Raw genomic sequence first — 22,158 nt, forward strand, 5'->3', positions numbered from 1 at the left:
TCTCTCTCTCTCTCTCTCTCTCTCACACACACACACACACACACACACACACACACACACACACACACACACACACAAAACCAGCTCTAGAAAAACAGATCTGACACTCCTGAGAGAGAGAAGGCATTTCTGTTTGGCTCCTTGGTCATTTGCATTAAAACAGGATCCAACAGATGATGGCTACAGACTAGCAAAGAAAGGAAGAAAAGGGATGGAAGATGAATAGGAGCTGCAGGGCCCAACTGGAATCTTGTTTTTTTGTGGGCTCCCCTCAGGTTCACAGCCAAGGTCTGTAGAATCTTACAGATATAAATACAATTTATATAGCTAATGTATATAGGCTAATGGACTCTGGGCTGTCTGTGACAGATCAGGAGAGAGATCTTGGGGTGGTGGTGGACAGGTCGATGAAAGTGTCGACCCAATGTGCAGTGGCAGTGAAGAAGGCCAATTCTATGCTTGGGTTCATTAGGAAGGGTATTGAGAACAAAACGGTTAGTATTATAATACCGTTGTACAAATCGATGGTAAGGCCACACCTGGAGTATTGTGTCCAGTTCTGGTCGCTGCATCTCAAAAAAGACATAGTGGAAATGGAAAAGGTGCAAAAGAGAGCGACTAAGATGATTATTGGGCTGGGGCACCTTCCTTATGAGGAAAGACTACAGCGTTTGGGCCTCTTCAGCCTAGAAAAGAGACGCTTGAGGGGGGACATGATTGAGACATGCAAAATTATGCAGGGGATGGACAGAGTGGATAGGGAGATGCTCTTTACACTCTCACATAATACCAGAACCAGGGGACATCCACTAAAACGGCTAGTATTATAATGCCGTTGTACAAATCGATGGTAAGGCCACACCTGGAGTATTGTGTCCAGTTCTGGTCGCCGCATCTCAAAAAGGACGTAGTGGAAATGGGAAAGGTGCAAAAGAGAGTTGCCTAGATGCATTTAAGAGGATTGGACAAATTTCTGGAGGAAAAAATCCATCAAGGGTTATGAGTCATGGTAGGAATGTGCAAGCTCCTGATTTTAGAAGTAGGCTACCTCAGAGCAGTGGCATAGCTAAGGGGGTGCAGGGGTAGCAGTTGCACCGGGCATCAAGCTTTAGGGGGGCCAACAAGCTGAGTTTGACACTAGTGAAGGTAATTTTATGCAGAATGCAATGAAACAAACCCCTTTAGAATATCTGTATTTGTTACGGTATGTGCCCCATACAGCAAGGCAATTTGGTGGCTGGATAAGGCAGGCCTACCAGACTGCTGCTGTGTATAAGCAAATGTAAGCATACCTGTCAGACAATGGGGCAAGGACCAATCAGGGCAAAGTGCTGAGTCATTGCACAGAACAAGGAGAGATGGGAAAAGCTAATGCAATCCTCACCCAGGATGATGCAATGACATTCCTCAGGGATGAGGTCATGGCCTTTCCCATTGGCTGACAGGAGTATAAATGGCCAACAAGCACACTCCACTGGGTGAGTTGTAGGAGTGAGTTGCTGCATGAATCTCTGCTGGATGGATACCTGATTTACTGACTACTTGGACTGTTTGCTGGACTGCCTCTGCTTGCTGATTTCTAGAACTGTCTTCTACCTGTAAATACTGCCTGTAAATAGACTCTGGTGCTGGTACTTCCCTGGGTCTTGCCTCCTTTTTTGGGCGTTCTTCCCTGTGCTCTGAGCACCACACACTGCAGCTGCCGGTTTGCGCTTCTGCTATCTCTGTATTTTGCCCAATTATCTCTAACAGTATTCTATCAAAGGGTATGGCCAATTAACCAGAAAATGTAAACACAACTGCATTATGGAACAAAAAGTGAATTTTTTTACTAAAAACTGACCTATGAGACTGATTGTTCTGAGAGCCAAGGACATGTTATTGTGTTATTGACATGTTGCAAGGACATGTTGCTATGTTACAGCATGGAGCCAATAAGGTGTTTTATTGCAAATATCAATGAGAATTGATCCTCCTGTGATGCTTACTATTTATATCATCTATATCTATATCAAGAGATAGAGAATAAAGAGCCCACAATCAGTGTTTTAAAAAACCCCTGAGAATTCATAAGCTTAAAAAAAAATTGTAAGTTAAAAAAAATACTTGGTTTCATAGCAGATAGGCAGACCAATGCTATCCCTTGCTAGCCCATAGCATGTAGCATGTTACATAGTCCCAACAGCTTTAAAAAAAAAAAAACTTTTTTACTTAGGCTGCCTGGCTTCCACTGGGTCTCCTCAGATTCACTAAACTTCAGAAGGTGTTTGATAAGGTCCCTCCCTCACTAAAAGCTGTTGAGAAAACTCCACAGTCTGAATAAGAGGACAGGTCCTCTCATGGATTGGGAACTGGTTGTGGACCAGGAAACAGAGTGGGTGGCAATTGACAAAAAAAGTGGAGAGAGGTGGAAAGTGGAGTGCCTCAAGGATCTGTCCTGGGACTGGTGCTTTTCAACATAAATGACCTGGAAATGGGGAGGTGGACAAATTTGGAGGATGGAAATGGGGAGGTGGACAAATTTGTGGATGACACTAAACTTTTCAGAGTGGTGAAGACCATAAGGGATTGTGAAGTACTCCAGAAGGATCTCTCCGAACCAGGAGAATAGGCAGCAAAATAGCAGTTGTGTTTCAATATAAGTGTAAAGTAATGCACTGATTATGGGAACCAAAGTGAAAGAACAGCAGCTTTACTATCCACAAGCAACCTCATCTCCCTCACAACTTGGTACATGTCCAGGTACAATCGGCAGCCGGCACAGGTCTGTCGGCTATGTGCAGTGTGCCCACCTATAAAAACCCTTTCACACACGTGTTAGCAGGAGTAGGGGAGGGATTGTCGCATGGCTTCTTGTTTTTCCAAGATGGGAAAACCAAACAAAACACAGGCCCACAGTATAAGTTCAGTGGGCAACTTACAGAGGGTAAATTAATACTCGGTGCAATGGTCGAAGTGGTCAAGACACAACTTACAGAGGTGGTCAATATAGAGAGGTTGGTTTCCCATAGTGTATATGCAGTGTCTGTCCATACTGTGAAAATTAGGTCAACTTAAGGAGGTGGTCAATATAATGTGGTCAACTTTGGAGGTTCTACTGTAATTTGATTTTGTCTTGGAAGAGGGGGGCTACAAATCAAACACAAACCCCAAGTAGCAGATAGATGCCTCAGCAATGCCACTGGCTTGGGGGAGGTGGCAGAGCAAGTGGGTGGAGAGCTGCTGGGGGGAGGAGGCAGCTTTCCCCCCAATTTTTACTTTTTAAAACATAAGAACATAAGAACAGCCCCACTGGATCAGGCCATAGGCCCATCTAGTCCAGCTTCCTGTATCTCACAGCGGCCCACCAAATGCCCCAGGGAGTGCACCAGATAACAAGAGACCTGCAAGGCTTCCTGGGAATTGTAGTTAAGAACATAAGAACAGCCCCACTGGATCAGGCCATAGGCCCATCTAGTCCAGTTTCCTGTATCTCACAGAGGCACACCAGATAACAAGAGACCTCATCCTGGTGCCCTCCCTTGCATCTGGCATTCTGACATAACCCATTTCTAAAATCAGGAGGTTGTGCATACACATCATGGCTTGTACCCCGTCCAGGATGATGTCACTTCCAGTTGTGACATCACTTCCAGGCCATCATTTTGAGCTTTACACCTGGCTACAGGATCATTAGCTACACCACTGCCTCAGAATGTCAGATGCAAGGGAGGGCACCAGGTCTCTTGTTACCTGGTGTGCTCCCTGGGGCATTTGGTGGGCCGCTGTGAGATACAGGGAGCTGGACTAGATGGGCATATGGCCTGATCCAGTGGGGCTGTTCTGATGTTCTTAACTACAATTCCCAGGAAGCCTTGCAGGTCTCTTGTTATCTGGTGTGCTCCCTGGGGCATTTGGTGGGCCGCTGTGAGATACAGGGAGCTGGACTAGATGGGCCTGTGGCCTGATCCAGTGGGGCTGTTCTTATGTTCTTAACTACAATTCCCAGGAAACCTTGCAGGTCTCTTGTTATCTGGTGTGCTCCCTGGGGCATTTGGTGGGCCGCTGTGAGATGCAGGAAGCTGGACTAGGTGGGCCTTTGGCCTGATCCAGTGGGGCTCCTCTTATGTTCTTAAACTAAAATTCCCAGGAGGCCTTGCAGGTCTCTTGCTGTCTTGTGTGCTCCCTGGGGCATTTGGTGGGCCACTGTGAGATGCAGGAAGCTGGACTAGATGGGCCTTTGGCCTGATCCAGCGGGGCTTATGTTCTTATGTAGAGCAGGGTGCCCCAGCATGGGGCCTCCTTAGGCACAGGGCCCAACTGGAAGCAATTGGCCGGCCCTGGTAGCAAATGAAAAAAGTATATTTCTATTGCTTGGGGGGGGGGGGAGCAGTGAAAGCTTCAACCCAGGAAGGAAAAGCAACCAGCTGCCTGCTGTGTGGCCAGTCAAAGCTGAGTTGTGTTCCTGGTACAGAAACCGACATACCCAGATCTTCTGCATCCCTTGATTCAGAGTGGGTTGTTGTGCCATTTCCCACAACTCAGCAATACACATCTTGGCAGTTGTACAAAGCTGTTGCAGCAGCACCTCTGATGTTTGGAGGTAGACAGGATCATTTGTGGGGGGAGGGGGGGAAAGAGAGGCTGGATGAACCGTCTTAGAAGATCCTGTACATTTAAAAAGTCAGAGCAAGTCGAAAACTGGACAGCACAGAATGAGGAAGGCCAGAATATCCTTTCCAAGGTGCTTGTGGTGAAGGTTTTTGATGCATTCCTGAGGCCCCCCTCTGCCACCTCTTCTGGCTTCATGCACAGACGGGCAGGCCATATTCCAGGAACTTGAGGCTTGGGGGCGGCACCAAGGGAAAAGTCTGCTCCCGTGCCAAGAGGAAGTGTGTGTGAGGGTGCAAAGAGGAACAGGAGAAACATAAGAACATAAGAACAGCCCCGCTGGATCAGGCCAAAGGCCCATCTAGTCCAGCTTCCTGTATCTCACAGTGGCCCACCAAATGCCCCAGGGAGCACACCAGATAACAAGAGACCTCATCCTGGTGCCCTCCCTGCGTCTGGCATTCTGACATAGCCCATTTCTAAAATCAGGAGGTTTCACATACACATCATGGCTTGTAACCCGTAATGGATTTTTCCTCCAGAAACTTGTCCAATCCCCTTTTAAAGGCGTCTAGGCTAGACGCCAGCACCACATCCTGTGGCAAGGAGTTCCACAGACCGACCACACGCTGAGTAAATAAATATTTTCTTTTGTCTGTCCTAACCCTCCCAACACTCAACTTTCCTGGCTGTCCCCTGGTTCTGGTGTTATGTGAGAGTGTAAAGAGCATCTCTCCATCCACTTTATCCTTCCCATGCATAATTTTGTATGTCTCAAAAGGGGGAGGGTCTTACATGCCTGTGATCTGATCCCATGTACTGTGTTTCTTCACTTAGAAAGAAACCGCTCTTAAAAAGAAACCACTCTTTTTCACTTAAAAAGAAACCAGCTGCCCCAGGTCCACCCCATTCTCCAAGTGTAGCTGCAGTGTGGATTTGAAGGGGCCCAGGGCTTCCATGTCTTTGGATGTTCTTCAAAGCCATTCCTCAGCCCAGACACAGAGAGGGTAATAACAACAACAACAACAACAACAACAACAACAACAACTTTATTTCTATCCCGCCCTTCTCCCCAAAGGGACCCAACACCCTCTTTCTCAAGCATATGTGCGGTTCAAACTGACTTTATCCTGGTTTCAAAGCTAGGCAGGCTTTGTGAGGGGGGAGAATTTTGCTGGCTCTCAAAGGGAAAGCCTCCTCTAAGATCAGACCTGACAAAAGGTTAGCCAGCAAGTCCTGCCTGAATGTTAAATTAGATCACAATTGCCCAATCTGGTAGTTCTTTACAGACTCTGGACCCTGTAGTCTCCCAGCCTGAGCCTGAAGCAACACTCCTGCCACATCCTATTGTTCAGCAGGAACTCACCTGGATGGGCCATCAAGATCTTTTGTGTCCTCCTGGAAGAACCCAATGGAGGTCAGGAAGTTCAGGTTGCATAGCTCCCCAAGCTCCCTTGTCCTGCCCAAAATTCCTCTGTAAAAAGTCCTGTAACTTCTCTGGCTCCTAGCAAGCAGCTGAGGGCCAGCTTTCTCTCCAGCAAGCTGTCTTGAGGAGGTTTCTGTAGCAGTAGGAACCTCCATTTTTGAACAGGGTCAGCTTTCTCTCTACCAAGTGTGCTTTGAGGCTTCTCCTCCACTTTTTGGGTCACTTCAGAAACTAGCTGGGGTGTCCATTGCTGTGCTTGGAGGTTTCTTTTCCAGAAGAAAACCTCCTCCATTCTTAGTCCTTTCCTTCCCTGGAACCTGGAAACTCTGCAGCCCTGCCCTTGCTTGCAGATCAGAACAGGTGATCTTTCCTCCCCTTCTGATATTCATAACAGTCATCTCTCTCTCTTTCCCCCAAAAGATTGAGGACCCAGTCCCATCCAACTTGCCAGTGCTGGTGCAGCTGCAATGCAGCCTTGAGGAAAGGGAACAATTGTTCCCTTACCTGGAGGAGGCCTCCCTGATTGGCCCCCACCGCAGGATGTAGCACATGCCTGATTGGCTGGAAAATTGGATAGGATTTGGCCCTCAGTCACCTTTCCAACTAACTCCCGCTGCACAAACACAGCCATTGACAAGCCTCTCTTCTCTGTAACTGACCTGAAATTCAATGTGCCTTTTCCTTGTTATCTATATTTCTTTAATAAACTCTGATCTGCTTTGAAAAGCTCAGTCTTGTGGTTACTGTCGGCCTAATTCTGAGGCACCTTGAGAATGGTTGTCCTGCTCATCCACGTCAACAATCCGACTCCTTGTCTCGCTGCTGGACTGGACCTCTTGCTTAATTTCAGTTATTTGTGTGTGCGCGCAAGGCACCTGCAGGGCATCTGAAACTGTGCCACTTGGTGATTGTTGGAGTTTGGAGCAACTCCTTCTGCTGTCCAGAGGTGGCAGGATACTGTCCAGAAAGGGTTAAGCCATGGCCCAGTGACTACTCTTTACCTGTCCTCTTCTGTGACCTTTGTGGGGGTGTGACCCAGACCCTGTAACCTTCCCTCCTTCTCCTGGCACACTCTCTTCCTTTCTGACCACAGACCTGATGAGATGGCACCCAGCAGGGATCTGCTGGCGACGCCATCTTGAGCACATGGCATGCAGGGCGAGGCAGCTCTAGGGCCTTGCTGTCTTTAAGTTAGTGAAACCTCTGATCATAATCAGATGCTGTAAATATGCTTCTATGGAACCGTGAGTAAATGACTTTCTTTTGCAACTTCAACCAGCCAAGATTCCTCCAACAGGTTATGGGCCCAGGGACAGTGCACTAAGAAACCCAGGGACTGTGTACTAAGAAACCCAGAGACCAGGTACTAAGAAACCTAGGTGGGTTGTGCACTAGGAAGCCCAGATACCTTGAAAGATTTTTATTTTTATTTTTGGGAACTCTCCCCACTCACTCTGTAAGGCTGAACTTGCTTGCTAAGTAAACAATGGCAGAAAGAACAGATGTTCAACCAATCAATGATCAGGTTGAACCCCAAAAGCTTCCACAACTGGCATTATAGAATTATGGCAGAAATTCAAATGCATGGAGCACTGTCTGCTCTAGAGACAGAGCGTCCCACTAGTGGAGAGGCTGCAGTGTGGCATGGAGCTGAGAAGATGGGAAAGCCAAATGCCTCATTCGCAGATCTCTAACTGAGCTTCAACTGCCTTATGTAGGAGAGGCTAAAACAGCAAAGGAAATGATAACAATCCTGACTGAAACCTATGCAAAAACAGGAATGAAGGACCAGTTCAGATTGATTAATGAGTTGTGTTGCCTCAAACTAGAAAGAAAGGAGGATTGTGATAAATATTGTAACTGAGGTGTTACCATTTCGATAAAGAAGGCCACTTGGCTCGCCTTTGTCATTCAAAGCAGCCAGGCAGGAAGGAGCAGCACCTAAACTCCACCCAAGACAGAAAAACAAATCCCAGAAGGGGGAGTAAAAAGCCCACTAACAAAAGATAAATTCCAGAGTCTAAGTGAAAGTATGAATCTACTGGACTATTTAAAAATACATCAAAATACATCAAAAACTACATAAAAACAGCAATAAAATAGGTAAAAAGCAACCAGCAGCAATAAAATCAGCAGTAAAAACAATTAAAAGCAGCCATCGGGCATCAAAGACTTGCTGGAATAAAAATGTCTTCAGGTCTCTCTGGAAGGTTAACAAGGAAGGAGCTGTTCTCAACTCAAAGGGGAGGAAATTCCACAATACAGGCGCCGCCGCCACTGAGGAGGCCTTTTTCTGGCTGACATCCCCCTCACCTCTCTTAATGGCTGGTCCCCAGCATGTTTTGCATTTCAGCACCTTTTGATCTTGCACAAGTTTTTTGGGTAGAGGTTATTAGTAGCATCAATCAGGCTTTGGAAAAATCAGTGTTCTTTATAGATATGTATATTCTTTTGAATTATATTTTGACCTTATGGAAACTTTCTGAAGGACAACAAAGATGGACTCTCTGCGCCCCGACAGTTGCAGAAAGACTTACAGAACTTAAATCCTGGAAGGACAAATGCCCACCCACTATCGCCCAATGGAGGGAAGATCTCCTGGTGCTATCTGTATTTGAATCTGTTGCATACAGAAGACAATTTTGTCTTGATAAATTTTTTGATATTTGAAAACCTTTTTTAGATATTTTTGTACAGTTTTTTTCTTCTGTCACTTCTTATTTCTCTCTCACTTGTGTTGTTTCACTTTTTCCTTTTTTTCCTTTTTCCTTTCCTTATAGACATCATTATGCACTAAAATTGTATCTCTTGTACCATGTTATTTATCAATAAAATAAAAGAATTTAAAAAATGACATGTAGGAAACGTGTGTACATGTGAAGGAGCAGTGCTGGTAACAAGGGGCAGATGGTCCATACTCAACGCTCCCTGCCACGGTGCCCTGTCAGGACCCTCCCGCTTCCTTTTGCATTTCTGGACAGGCTTCAGCCTAGGAGGCGAGACCTTGCACCAAGCAGGCCCTTCCTTGGCCACAGCCAGGGAGGCGGCACTGCCTGAGGTCCGGCCCACCCACGAGGCAGACTGAGGCAGCAAGAGATTGGCAAGGGGCACCCACTTCTGCCTGCCCAGCTGCCTCCACTGTTCCCCTTTCCATTCCCTGCAGCAGAAGGGGAAGTGGGGGGGGGAGAGTGGGGGGCTAGAAGAGCATTTAGGGAGGGGGGCCTGCTGCCCCAGGGGCTGGCAGCCAGGCGGGCGCAACACTCTCTCTCCACCAGGAGACGCACCACCTGAGCTGTCCTCGTCCTGCCCTCCGCTCGCCCGTCCTGCGAGGCCGCAGCGCGGGCGACGCGGTGCAAATGAGCGCGGCTTCCAAGGCTGCAGCAGAGGAGTCCGCGAGCCCCTGCCGGCCTGCCCAGAAGGGAAGGCGCTCCCGGAGACACGGAGGCGGCTACCGGTCTGGGCGCCCCTTGGAAGGACCGGGCCCCTCGACAGCTTCCCCCCGCCGCGCCCGGCGCCTCCTCCCGCTCCGGTCCTGCGCGCCTCCCGCTCCCGTCCCGGCTCACTTTCCTCCTGAGGCCGCCGGCCGGCTCCGCTTCGCCCGGCGACTGATGACGCGCGGCCGGACGGGCTCCTCACTGGCTCTCGGCGGGGCGGCCCAGCCTTGGCCCGGGCAGAGAAGCGGCGGCGGCGGCGGCGTCCGGGTTGCGTGGAAGTGCGGGGCGCGGACCGCGGCGCGCTCTCTCGCTCCCCCCCGCCTCGGGATGCGGCCGGCCCCCCCGCCCTGGCTGCTCCGCTGGGCGCTCTGCCTGGCGCTCGGCCACTTGCCGGCAGGTAAGACGCGGGCCGCCCCCGCCCCCCCCGCTCCGTGCGTCTCGGGAGAAGGGAGCGCCACTCCCTGCTCCAGTCGCTGCGCCGGGGCCCCTGGGCATGTGCAGAGTGCTTCTCCGACCCGCCGCGCGGCCGCGACCAGTCCTGTCCGCAGGTCTCATGGAGCCGGCAGCCCCTTGCTGGAGCCCTGGGGAGCCCAGAGCGCCTCCGGCCGGGCAGCTGCCCGGGGAGGGGGGAAGAGAGGGAGGCCGGGAAAGGTCAGGCTCCGCCGGGGGGCGGCCCGCCCCCAGCCCCTCCTGGGGGTGTCCGCGGAGTCCGCGCCCGGGGCTTCAAGAAAGGGCTCCCCCCAAGTCGGGGGCGCGGCTGCTGCAGGGGGACAGCCGGCCCGCCCCCTCTGGCTCCGCAGCTCCGGGGCTGTTGTAGTCCCCCCCTGAGCCCGCGCTCCTCTCTGCGCCCGCAGGCGGCGGCTTCGTGCTGCACCTGGAGGCGGACTGCCCGCTGGGCGCCGACGGCGGGGTGCTCTGGGCCAACTGGACGCTGGCCTTCAACAAGGTGCCCTTCCTCTGCTACGACGACCAGTTCCGGGGGTTCGTGCCCTGCGGCCTGGGCCTCTACGACCCCTGGTACGCCGTGATCCTGAACATCTCCGACACCCTGAACCGGCGGTACCCGGACCACGGACAGGTGCAGCGGGAGGCCTGCCGGGAGCAGACCCGCTCGCTGTGGGCACGGACGGGGCGCCGGCAGAGTGAGTGAGCGGGGCGGGGCGGGCTGTGGGGAACGGGGGGGAGGCCTGAGTGCTTCGCGCTCCGTCGGCGGGAGATGTCAGGCGCCATCCTGCCTGCGGGGCGCCCCTCGCTCAGAGGCGGAGGGGGCTTGTCCTTAGGAGACCGGATTCGGAGCCCTCCTCTCCCCCAGGCGGCCCGTGGGGCGGCTGCCTTGCGCTGCCATCCGGGCATGCCCCACACGGCCGAACCGCTCCGCTCCGTCTAAGTTCCCGATGGCTCCCTCCGGGGGAAGCCTGGCCGGAAGGCAGTCAGTCCTGCTTCTGCGCTTCTCGCCGCGAAACAGCCGAGGCTGGTGGCATCTGCACGACCAGCTCCGCCTGACGGGGGCAGAAGCGGGGGGGGAGGGGGAGGATCAGCGGCACCCCTTGGCCGGCCGGCTTCTCGGCGCTTCTCTGCCGCGGTCCCCGAGCTTGGAAGGGGATTTTGACGGGGAAACGGACTCGGAGTGTTTCTGATTGAACCTTCTCCCTGCCCCAGATGGGGGGCATCTTCCTGGGAGGAGGCTGCTTGTTGGGGGGGGGAGAGACACAGCTCGCATGTACTGCTGAGAAACTAGTACCGGGTAAGGGTCGCGCCCCCCGACTGGGGGGTCCGAGTTGTGCAGGCAGAGCTTGCTTCGGGCTTGTGCGCAGTCAGAGCTCCTCCCTCCCGTCCTAAGTGGGCTGGAATCGGTCCCGTTAACGGTGAGGGCAAGTGGTGCCCCCCTGGCACGCGAGGGGAGGGGCGTGTGCTCAGCCTGACGCTCTCCGCTTCCCTCCTCCCCCCACAGCGCCCCCCAATGTCCGCGTCTTCCCCGTCACCCCTCAGAACACGCCGGCGCCCCTCATGCTGGCCTGCGTGGCCTGGGGCTTCTTCCCGGCCCAGGTGAGCGTCTCCTGGCTGAAGAACGGGCGCCCCGTCCAGGAGCACGTGGGCGAGCCGGAGCTCTCGAGTAACGGGGACTGGACGTACCAGGCCAGGCTGACCCTGCCCGTCAGTCCCCGGCAGGGAGACGTCTACAGCTGCCGCGTGGCGCACGCCAGCCTGCCGGGGCCCATCACCAAGGACTGGGGTGAGTGGTGTGGGTGCGGGGGGCTTCTGGGCTCAGGCGGAGGCCCCTTCGCCCCCTCGACCTGCTGCGGGTTCCCTCAGCAGTGGCAGAACTCGGGACCTCTGTTCGCGTGCAGAGCGCCTTTCTGGCTAAGCTGCTCGGCGGGGGGGGGTTTTCCATCGCCGAAAGCGTCTCCCAGCGGGCAGCTGCGCCGCTCCTTCTCTGCCAGGAAGCGGGGCCTCTCGTGCCGCGCTCCCTCGCCCCGGCCCGCAGTGCCCCCCCCCAGCCACAGCGGAGGACGAGTCCCTTGGCGGCTTCTGGTGGCGGTGGCCCAGCGCTCCTCCAGCTTCAGCAGCAGTCTACCCGTCCGGGGCAGCAGGGCTGGCGTGCGGGGAGAGCACCTGCACAGCCTGCCGGGGGCTCCTGCTGGGGGAGAGCCCCCCGCGAGGAAGGAAGCCGAGCAAAGTCCGGCGCCTCTTCTCAGGCCGCTCGTCCAGCCAGGGAGGGCTTGCGGAGCCGCCCAGGGGGAGGCCGCCCAGCGCTGACAGCCCCTCCCTCCGCAGCGCCGGGCCTGCCCCTGGAGCTCCGAGCGATCGTCGGCGCGGCGGCGGCGGTGCTGGGCGCGGGCATCGCGGTCCTGCTGGCGGGCGCCATCTGCTGGAGGAAGCGCGTCCCTGCAGGTGAGCGAGCGGGAGCCGACTCGTGCTGCAGCCCGGCCTGGGGGGCGTCTGGTGGCGCTGCCCCCTGCTGCTGGCGCACGGGCGGGTCCCCACCGACTGCGCGGGGGGAGGGGCTCAGCGATTCCCCCCCCCCAGGCTGGGCGTTCTCCCTGGGGACTTCACCGGCCCGGTTGTTTTCCTGCCTCGGACTGGCGGTGCGCAGCCCCACCCCAGATAGTCAGCAACAGTGCCTCTGAGCATGGGAAGGGTGCACGTCCGGACTGAGCCTCAAGCACAAGCCGTTCAACCTGCAGCACCAGGGCCGGAGGCCTGGCCTCCTGCAGCCCTAGGCCCTGCTTCCTGGAGGCCAGGAAGGGCTCAACTGCACTCAACTTGTGTCCAAAGAGTAATAGGTCTCATTGGTTTTGGGGGTGGGCCTGGATTTGGATCCTACTCGTGGCCCCGGGTGGGCTGAGGTGGGGCTTCCTCTGAAAGTGAATGGAAACCTTTTCTTGAGGCTGCTGGGGGGGGGGTCAGTGCTCCAGTAACCCCCCTCCACCAGACAGAGCACATCTCTCCCTGACCTGATCTGCTTCCCAGAAGAGCCCTGCCGGATCAGGCCAGAGGCCCATCTAGTGCAGCTTCCTGTCTCTCACAGTGGCCCACTTTCTCCCCTCCAGGTTATATCCCCATTGATGGCAACACCTACTCTGCAGGTAAGTGCCTTGGAGCTGCCTCCTCTCAAGGAGCCTCAGTGGCCAGCCTCTAAAAGACCCAACAAGGAAGGGAGAGTCACCAGCCTGACCCCCACATGAGCTGAGGTGGCTGCAGGCCCACATGCCCTTTCTAGGAGTCTGGCCCCACTGCACACAGTGGGATGGGCTTCTGAAATGGCCTAGATGCAGCTTCTCTTCTGCAAAGAATTGGGAGCGTTGCTCTCATGGTTTCTCACGCAGCCCCTCCAAGGCCAGGTCTCCCACCACCACCCTCCCATAGTGCCCATGTGTGCATCATTCCTTCCTTCCCCAGCCACCAAAGTCACCCCCCCCTTGCTTGCCGACTGCAGCAGCTCCCTCCTCCCTTCAGTTCAACTCTCTCCGTGCAGGAGACTCTCCAACTGCACCCATTTAGCATGGGCTTTTCTTCTAGAAGCTCAGGGCAGCCCCCAGGATCTCCCCCACCCCATTTTATCCTCACTACCACCCCAAAACGTACTCTGCGACCTTCCCAGCCAAGCAGGGATTTCCAGGCAGTCCCCACCAAAAGCCCCCCATTGGCTTCCCCCTTTTCTACTCCACTGCTGCTGCTCCCCAATGTGTTCAGGGGAGTTTTTGCATTTCTAAGCACCGCCATGGGATGAAATTGACAGGAGGTGGAGGACCTTTGAAGCAGCCCCCCCTGCACTCTGTATCCCTGACTGCTCTGGGAGCTGCAGTGGGGGGAGCCTGGTACGACTTACAGCCTCCTCCTGTCCTCAGCCTGCCTCATGCCTCTCCTTTCTCTCCACCGCAGGGAGGACCTGAGCTCCAGCTGGACCCCCTCCTGCCCCCCTCTCTTTCCCATTCCCACAAACTGGCTGAGCAAAACAAGCATCTCCAGGTGGTCCAGGACTGCACCAGGGGGCAGGGGTCCAGAAATGCCTCCCACCGCCCCACCTGCGGGAGGAAGCCCTGTGCTGAAGTCAACGCTCCTGGCTTCATCCCATTTTTCTGCCAGCCGTGGCTGCAGCTGTGCAGACAAGCTGCATTTTTAAGAATTGTTGCATGTGCCAAAATAAACTGTAAATTCCCTTTAGACAGAGATTAAGCTTCTCCTCTTGTCAAGTATTGCCCCACTTTGAAGGCCTAGGCTTGTGTCCACCAACTGAAGCAGGCACAAGGTGGGGGGGGGGAGTTAAGGAGCCATAGAAGGTAGAGTGGGAAGCAGCCAATGAAGAACTCAGCTTTCTTGCAATTTCTAATAAAAAAACAAGCTTCTAGTCCTCAGGTATGCTGAAGCACAAAAGTGAAATGACTGCTTGGGGCAGGGACTTTGCACTTGATAGCGAGTGCTATGTGCATACTGCTGGCAGAAACCAGGGTTGGGGGGTCAGCATGGAAGGAAGTTCACTCCCCCCCCAGCCAAGAGGAATCTGAGCTCTCCCAAGACTGACAGGGGCCCGGGGCACAAAAAAGGACCCGCAACAGCCCCAGCAGTGGGCAGGCCCACAGTCCATCCTTCTGGGTGCCCCCAGGAGCATCTGCACTGCTTCTGGCTCTCCTATTCTGCAAGCTGCGCACACTCCTTGGCCCCACTGGTATGCCTTCCTCAACAGGGAATGGGCAGTAGATGACCAGGGGAGGGGCTGCTTGCTTTGAGTGTGCAGGGCCATGAAAGGCCCCTCCCCAGAGAGTGGTTGGCAGTTGGAGGTCAGTCTGCCCAGGGGCCAAGAGGAGCTGCCTAGCGGAGCCTAATCCTGGCACCCCAGGCTCTCAGTCCTTCCCTCATCAGCCTTCCTGGCAAACAGTCCTTAGAGGTCGGGGGGGGGCAAGTTCCAGACCTCTGTGCTAATGGTTACCAACAAGGGGGAGAAGAGGCTGAAACTTCTCCCCAACTGCCCCTCAGCCAGAGTGCATCATCCACAGTCAGAGGCCAGGGCAGTCCATTCAGCATGCAGGCACAGAGTTAGGGTTACAAAACTCAACCCCCCCCCCCCACCGGCACACGCACCAGGCAAGGGGCCAGTGTTCTGGTCTCTTCAGTGAGGGGCACAGGCCGCAGTGCACCTGCCTCAACCTGGACCGTCTGCTCCAAGCCCTGACCCCCAGCCTTCACCTGGACAGGTGGAGCCCAAAGGACTTCTTACTCAAGCAGTCGTCACTCTAAGAGGGACAGCGCAGTTCTTTGAGGTGGGACAGCACAAATACCACCACACAGGCAGGACTCTGATGCAGGACTGATGTTGCCCAAATCATTCGGGGACCTCCCCATGCTTGGGGGCATTGCCCTCCTGCAGCTGGCAGTGTGCCATGTCACCACCTGCCCCACAGGAGGGAGCCTTTGGGGGGCTTCCACCAGAGCCTCCCCCAGCTGATACTCTTTCCTCAAGTCCTGGACACAGAGGAGCAAAGCTTTTCCTTTCCCCGTCAAAAGAAGACAGTTCTCCCCCCCCCACCCCCAAAACACAGCGAGGAGCATTTGGGGCCAGCTTTTCAACACAACAAAAAGTTGACACAACAGCTGAGGAGTCCTTGGAAGGGCAGCTACCAGGCCCCTGCTGGACCCCTGGCCACTCGCACCCAGCTCAGCCTACAAGCCCTTTGAGAGCAGGGAGCCATCCTCAGTGCTGTGGCCACCTTGACCCCTCTGGGGACTTTGTGGCTAGAAAATGAGACACCCATTTCTAAAGGTGGAGGCCAGCAGGACTGTCCCCAGGACATCACAAAAAAGTTGTGAGGCAGGAGGTGCTACAGCCCGGGGAACACACAGGCACTGGGGTCCAGCAGGGCCAGCCCAGGCAAATACCTCCAGTAATGGACAATGGGAAGGTTGTCCACCCCGTCACCACCCCCACATGGTCTGGCTGGCAGAAATGCTCCAGGGCGTAAGAATACCCGGAGAGCCCTGCTGGCAGGCCCAGGGTCTATCCAGTCCGGCTTCCTACATCACAGCGGCCCAGTAGATGTCTCGGGGAGCACACAAGACCACAAGATACTTGCATCTCGCTGCCACTCGCCAGCCTGCGACCTTCTTTTTACCCTGAGCCCCACGCCAGGCCTCAGAGATGGACAGACTCGGCCCCGACCACAGGCTGCGGCACCTTCCAGCACGCAACTGGCTAGAGGCTGTGGCAGCTTCAGCAGCACTCAGCAGGAACCCGACTACAAATGCGATTCTCTGTGCAAAGGACCACAGGGAGGCAGAGCCCAGACAGCAGTCAGCTGCTCCCTGGGAGTGGGGAGACATCCAGGCTAGCCCCTGCCCAGCTGCAGGCTGCCTTGTACTCAAGGTGCCAGGGCCCAGCTAGGCAGCTGCAAGGCTGGCAGCTAATTCCACAACTATGAGGCATGCTGGGGTTGCAGGATTGAGCCCCAGCTGTGCCACAGTCCAGCTGGGGGCTGGGGCTGCAGCTCAGTGGTGAAGCTCCTGTTCTACAAGCAACTTCTCTGGGTGGGGGGTTGAAGAGAGCTGCAGCCAGGTCAAATTCACAGGACAGAACAAGACTCGGCCCACCCTGGGCTCTCTGCAGAAGGCGAGTCCTACAGATTGGAGCCCCAGCCTGGGGTCCAGAGAGCTTCCCCACCAGAGCTGCTGCCGCCACCTGCCTCCCACCCCGGCCTCTTCTTCCCAACATGCAACACTTTCCACTTGTGGGTCTGCTGGGACAGCCCCCTCCCCACTCCCAAGCAGGAATGCCCTTCCCTGCACAACACAGAAGTCCTGGAGTCCAGGATTAGGGCTTTGGGGAGGGGGGGGCGCTTTGCTCTTTCCCTCGCCCCTGCTTGCAAACAGAGATGGAGTCCAGACACAACCTTCCAAAGAGGCCAAAAACTCTGATGAACTCAGTTCCACAAAAAAAAGCTGCAAAAGGGCCAAAATCACAGGACTGCGCCCCCCCAACCCTCACCCCCAGCAGTCTTCTTACTCTCTACCGCAGCCTGGGGTGCAAGCAGCCGGGGAAGGAGGGGGTAGTCAGTCATTCACGGGAGAGGAAACTCGTTAGGGTCCCCCACCCCCGCCTGAGGAAACAAGTCTTTGCTGGGGGGTGTGGGGGCAGGGCAGGCAAAGCAGTGGCAGCAGTCCAGTCTTCTGCAGCTTGGCACCCCTCCCCCACAAAAGCACTGTCTTCTAACGGGTCCTTTTGTGCCCTCAGAGGGTGCCCTCGTGGGCAAAGCCAGCACCCCTCCCCCAGCCAGGCGCAACGGTCTGACGGCTCTGGGGTCCAGCCCTCACTTCTGCTCCTTGGTGGGGGCGTAGTAGAGCTCCAGGGGCTTGCTCAGCTTCCAGTACTTCTCGTTCACCAGCTCCAGGGTCACAGATCCGTTTAGCGTCTGCACAAGAGGAGGGAGGGTGAGAGAGGGAGGAACAGCAGAAGCCCACCCCTCCTCGCTGTTCCATTACCCTTGCTGCATCTTGTCTCCTCCCTCTGCCTCAACAGAATCACCCCCGTCCAGCCCAGGAAGAGGCCGACCAGACACCTGAAGTCCATGCCAAAGGCACCCCCTGGGTACAGAGCCCCTCCCTGGCCAAAATGTGCCCAGTGCATGGCAGGGAGGTGCCTGCAGTGCAGGTAACCAACTCAAGCAAGTGAGCCAAGCTGCATCCCAAGGGAAAAGTCAAATGTGCACCCAGACAGAGAAAGAACTTAATGTCAGGGGAAGGAGGAGGAAGAGAAAGCCCCTTCCGCCCTGAAGGCATAAACTCTGCCCAAGCTGAAGCCACGGCCCTGGGGTGGTTGGCTTTTGCCTGTAGATGGCTCCACTGCCCCCCCATGCCAAGTGCAAGCAGCCCCCTCCCTGCCCTTGGGCCAAAGTGAGCTCCCAAGAAAGCAGCTCTCCACCCACACACCCCCTCCCCAGTTACCGTGAAGACTCCTCCAGCAGTGGTGATGTAGATGGTGTACTGCTTCTCGCTCACGTCCTCCAGGGCGGGGGCTTCCGAGTCAGGCCCCGGAGCCTCCTCTAGCGCAATGCGCAAGGCCAGGTATTTGGAGAGGTGATCCACTGTCGCGTTGGCTGTGGTCTTGACGTACCTGCCGCAGAGGGGGGCAGAGGTGAAGACAGGAGGGACGGAGCTGAACTGCCAACCCACCAGACAGGCACACATCCAGCCAGTGGCTGGGAGGAGGGCTGCTTGGGGAAGGGTGCAGGGGGGGGGGGGAAGACAAAGCAAGTGGAGAGATGAGGCACTTGGACGGGCACTGCTGGAACAAGAAACGGGACGTCTTGGCACTCCTGGTCAGAGGGAACCAAATCCAAGTGGAACCTTCTTAGAGGCTACCTGCTGGCCTGAGAGGCCGGGGCGGGGCTGTCTAGTCCATTATCTTTCCCCACAGTAGGCCATCCAGGTGCCTACAAGTGGGGCTGACAAGCAGAAGGAGCCCCCCCATAAGGCCCCAGCACCTGGTATCCCAAATCTTCCAGAGATGTTCCCTAACCACTTGTCTAGTGGATAGTCTCCACCCCGAGGCAGCAAACTCAATCTCCTGCCCACCCCACCACTGAAGACCTCAATTCCAGCACCTGCATTACGAGATGGGAGGAAATCCCCCCCCCCAACACAGCAGGCACCACTTGTGTAAGCCTCTTTCGTGCCCCGGCCTCTGCCTCGGCTGCCTTTTCCCCGAAGAGTCCTCCCCACAGCAACATTTCCACCTCTCCTTGCAGGAGAGCTGCTCGTTTTCTGCCCAGCACTCCAGGCCGGCTTGACCCACGGCCCTCCTTCACCCCCCCACCCCCAGGTCCCGCTCCCACCTGGTCTGGGAGTAGGCCCCCTTCTCCACCAAGACCGGGTGGGGCCGGAAGACCAGCTCAATCTCGCTGCTGCTGGGCTCCGCGCAGGGCTCTGGACTGCCCCGCCCCCCCTCGTGCGAGGTCTCCGGCTCCGGGCAGGACTCGTCGGACGCCCGCGACCGCTTGCGGCTGGGCCCGGCCTCGGGCTGGCTGGGGGCGGAAGCGTTGCTTAGGTGGGAGCGGCTGTCGCAGTTGTCCTCCGCCCCGCTGAACGTGGTGTTGTCCGACTCCTGGGGGTGCTTCCGGACCCGCTGCCCTCTGCAGGAAGGCCACAGGGGGTGTCAGCAGACCCGCTCCTCAGACGCGACCCACAGCCACTGCTCACCACCCCCCGAGGGGGGTGTGCCAGCCAAACCCAAGGTATGTGGTGATGGGGCTGCAGCTGACCCCGCCTGGCCAGCAGGAGGTCCCAGGTTTGGCTGGAAGAGCCCCACCCCCATAACCATTGTAAGACTGAAATCCTGGAGGGCAGCTGCCAGGCAGTGCTGCAGGAAGTGCCACCAGGAAGGACAGGGACCTCCTGCACCTGCCAACACAAGCCCCTTCCCCCCCTCCCACTTCCGCAGCCAAGAGGCAGAAAGGCACTTATGGAGAGCAAGTCAGTCCAGCACTCGGGACCCGCCTCCCTCCTGCACCCCAGTGTTGCTCCTCATCCTACGCAACTGCCAAGCGCACACGCACGCACACCCCTGCCGCGCACCTGTGCATGGCCTGCATCTTGAGGCCCTCCTCCATGCTGCTGCGCAGGGCCTGCTGGTTGTGGAGGCGGTTCAGCTTGGCCAGCACCCGGTCCTGGTGCGCCTCGTACTCGTCGCGGCTGGGGTAGATCTTGGAGATGAGAGCGTCGAAGTTGGGGTCCGGCCGCAGGGAGCGCTTGGAGACCAGCTTCTTCCGGCAGGTCGGGCACTCCTTGTTCCTGCAGCAAGAGGGGCGGGGGGCAGGCGGTTGGATCTCTCGCGCTGCACAGCAACTACAAGGGGTCAACTCCCCCATCAACGCCCCACCTGAGCCCCTGCAAACCCACCCTCTCATCCACCAATCAGTGGCTGCTCCTCTCCTGGGTCAGCGAGGCACACACACCATGAGGAAGAGTGTCCTGTCTCGGGGGGAAGACCTGAGTTTTCCCATCACAGAAACAGAGGGAACCCCTCCAGCCCACCGAGCCTGTCTCAGATCTGTGCCATCTGCACCGACTAGCAGGGGCTCTCCAGCACGTCAGCCCAAGGAGGGTCTTTTCCAGCCCCCACTGAACCAGGCCTACCAGGCCTGAACCCAGGACCAGAGGCCTGTACCTGAGGCCCTGTTCCGTGGGCTCCAGCCCAGGCTAGGAAAGGGCCTCGGCCTCCCACCTCTGACACCACCCGAGAGCAGGGAACCCCCTCCTCTTCCAAGCGTGCCAGTGAGGAGACTCCGTCTGTGTCACTCCAAACACGGCCCCTTACGGCACTCAGACCACAAAGCGCCTTGATGTGCCAGACACAGGCGGGCCTTCCAGGCAAACTGGACCCCCACAGAAGGTCTCCCGATGCCCCCTCCCCCTGGCCTCTGGTCCCACGCACTCCTCTGCAGCGCCCACTCACCCGCTGCGCAGTGCCGTGACAATGCAGTCCGAGCAGAAGCGGTGCAGGCACTCCTTGGTGGTCATGGTGTGCTTGAGCATGTCCAGGCAGATGGGGCACATCAGCTCGCTGTGCAGGCTGCGGGGCGAGACGGCAATCTCCGTTCCGTCCATGATGGCCTCCTAGGGGAGAAGCGGGAGGCTCAGGGCAGGAGCGCAGCGGCCTTTCCCCCCCACACACACACCCCCCAACAGAAATGCACCAGGACAGCTGGGAATAAGAAGCCACAGTGGCAGAGAGATGGCAGAGGGGAGAAAAGACTCCAAACACCTGTCATCCCCCCATGATTATCAAACAAAGAAATTCTGGAATGACAGGAGAATCCAGAGCACACCTGACGCCTCTGGGATTATGACAAAAACTGGGCAGGCTTCCCTGCAAACTTGGGGGCCAGGGCTCAGGGCCTGCAGGACCTCCCCTGCCCACTTGGGAAGGCAGATCCTGCCAGAGGGGGCTGCCACCCCCAGGACCCCGGCAGGGCTCCCCTGAAGAGCCCTGGCCCCGCTCCCCGCCACGCAGGAGTTCTTCGGCAACTCGCCCGCCTTTTGCACACTGATGCCCCCACACAAGGGACCCTCCCCCCGGCCCCTGACCTGGGGGGTCCGGTGAAGCTCGTAGAGGCTGAGTTCCCAGGTCTTGCTGGCGTTCTGGGCATTGGCTGGAGTTGCCATCCTGGCAGGGAGGGCTGCAGAGGGAGGGGAGAGAACAGCCATTGGAGAAGGGGTCGCCCCTGAAAAGCCCCCCCCCACTCTTGGCCCCCCCTGCCCTTCCCCATTTATATCAGCACTGACGGTACTGCCTAAATTGTAATCAACAATGAAAACCAGGAGGGGGTGAGGGTCGGCTGAGGCTCCCCCTAAAGAGCCGGTTCTCAGCAGAGGGTCCCGGGACTCTGGCCAGGCTCCTGTCACGTGGCCCAAGCCTGCCTAGCCTGCTGGGACTGGCAGCAGGGCCCTGGAGGTCCCGTCGGCCAAGGAAGAGGCCCCTTCCCCAGCCCTGCTCCCCAAGAGCCTCTGAGGGGAGGGGTTGGCCAAGGAGGGCCAAGCAGGAGCTCCAGCCCCAGCCCCCCCCTTTGGCCGCAGCAGCTCCCGGGTGCCAAGGGGGGTCACCCCCACTCCTGCTCAACTGACGAGGCTGAAGCGGGGGGGGGGCTCTACCCGCTGAGCTCCAGCCCCCTTCCCCACACGCCGCCACCCAGCCCTTTCCCGGGTCGAGCTGGAGAGGCTCGTGCAGGAGAAGCACGTGCTGGACCCACTCCCTTCCGTGCGGGGCGGCGCTCTGTACATGCTCAGGGGCGCTCTTCTTCTTACCCCGAGGCGTCCTGCGGCTCCCAGGCCTGGCATGCAAGGCGGCTCCGGGGGCTGCGCTCTGCACGCGCCCCTGGGGGTGCTGCGGGGGGGGCCGAGCGCCGGAGTTGCAGGGCAGGTTCCGGGGCCCGGCGAGCCTCCCCCGAACCCCCTTCGGCCCAGCAGCAGCAGCGATCCCCACCCGCCGCCGCTTTCCCGTCTGGACAGGAGAGGGAGGGAACCTCCGCGCCGCGTCACTTCCCCTCCCCGCCCCGTGACGTCACGGAAAGGGGCTCTCCCCACCCACCGCCGCCCCTCGGGCTCCACCGCTTGGGCGCCCGCTGCGTCCTCGGGGCTTGGCTGCCCCGTGGGGATCGGGCCGCTCCCAGAGGCTCTTCGGGCGAGGAGCGCGCCCGGACTCAGCAGGGCTTTTCTCTGAGG

At 57.1% G+C, this 22,158-nt stretch overlaps 2 protein-coding genes across 2 annotated transcripts; one reads left to right on the forward strand and one right to left on the reverse strand.

Annotated features, from left to right (window-relative positions):
• The first annotated feature begins 9,270 nt into the window (after positions 1-9,270).
• LOC136640930 (class II histocompatibility antigen, M beta 1 chain) lies at positions 9,271-14,102 on the forward strand. Its single transcript, XM_066616372.1, has 6 exons — positions 9,271-9,847; positions 10,305-10,592; positions 11,402-11,683; positions 12,226-12,342; positions 13,002-13,037; positions 13,834-14,102. The coding sequence occupies exons 1-6, from the start codon at positions 9,373-9,375 to the stop codon at positions 13,842-13,844; spliced, it is 1,209 nt and encodes a 402-aa protein (XP_066472469.1). The 5' UTR covers positions 9,271-9,372; the 3' UTR covers positions 13,845-14,102.
• A 2,731-nt stretch (positions 14,103-16,833) lies between these two features.
• Positions 16,834-21,824, reverse strand: RING1 (ring finger protein 1). Its single transcript, XM_066616408.1, has 7 exons — positions 21,742-21,824; positions 21,025-21,116; positions 20,393-20,553; positions 19,513-19,728; positions 18,774-19,070; positions 17,884-18,052; positions 16,834-17,351 (listed from the first exon to the last, which is right to left on the reverse strand). Exons 2-7 carry the CDS (start codon positions 21,100-21,102, stop codon positions 17,250-17,252), a joined length of 1,023 nt encoding a protein of 340 aa, XP_066472505.1. The 5' UTR covers positions 21,103-21,116; positions 21,742-21,824; the 3' UTR covers positions 16,834-17,249.
• Positions 21,825-22,158: the final 334 nt, after the last annotated feature.

Source organism: Tiliqua scincoides, chromosome 2 (genome assembly GCF_035046505.1).
Source record: "Tiliqua scincoides isolate rTilSci1 chromosome 2, rTilSci1.hap2, whole genome shotgun sequence".
Taxonomy (NCBI): domain Eukaryota; kingdom Metazoa; phylum Chordata; class Lepidosauria; order Squamata; family Scincidae; genus Tiliqua; species Tiliqua scincoides.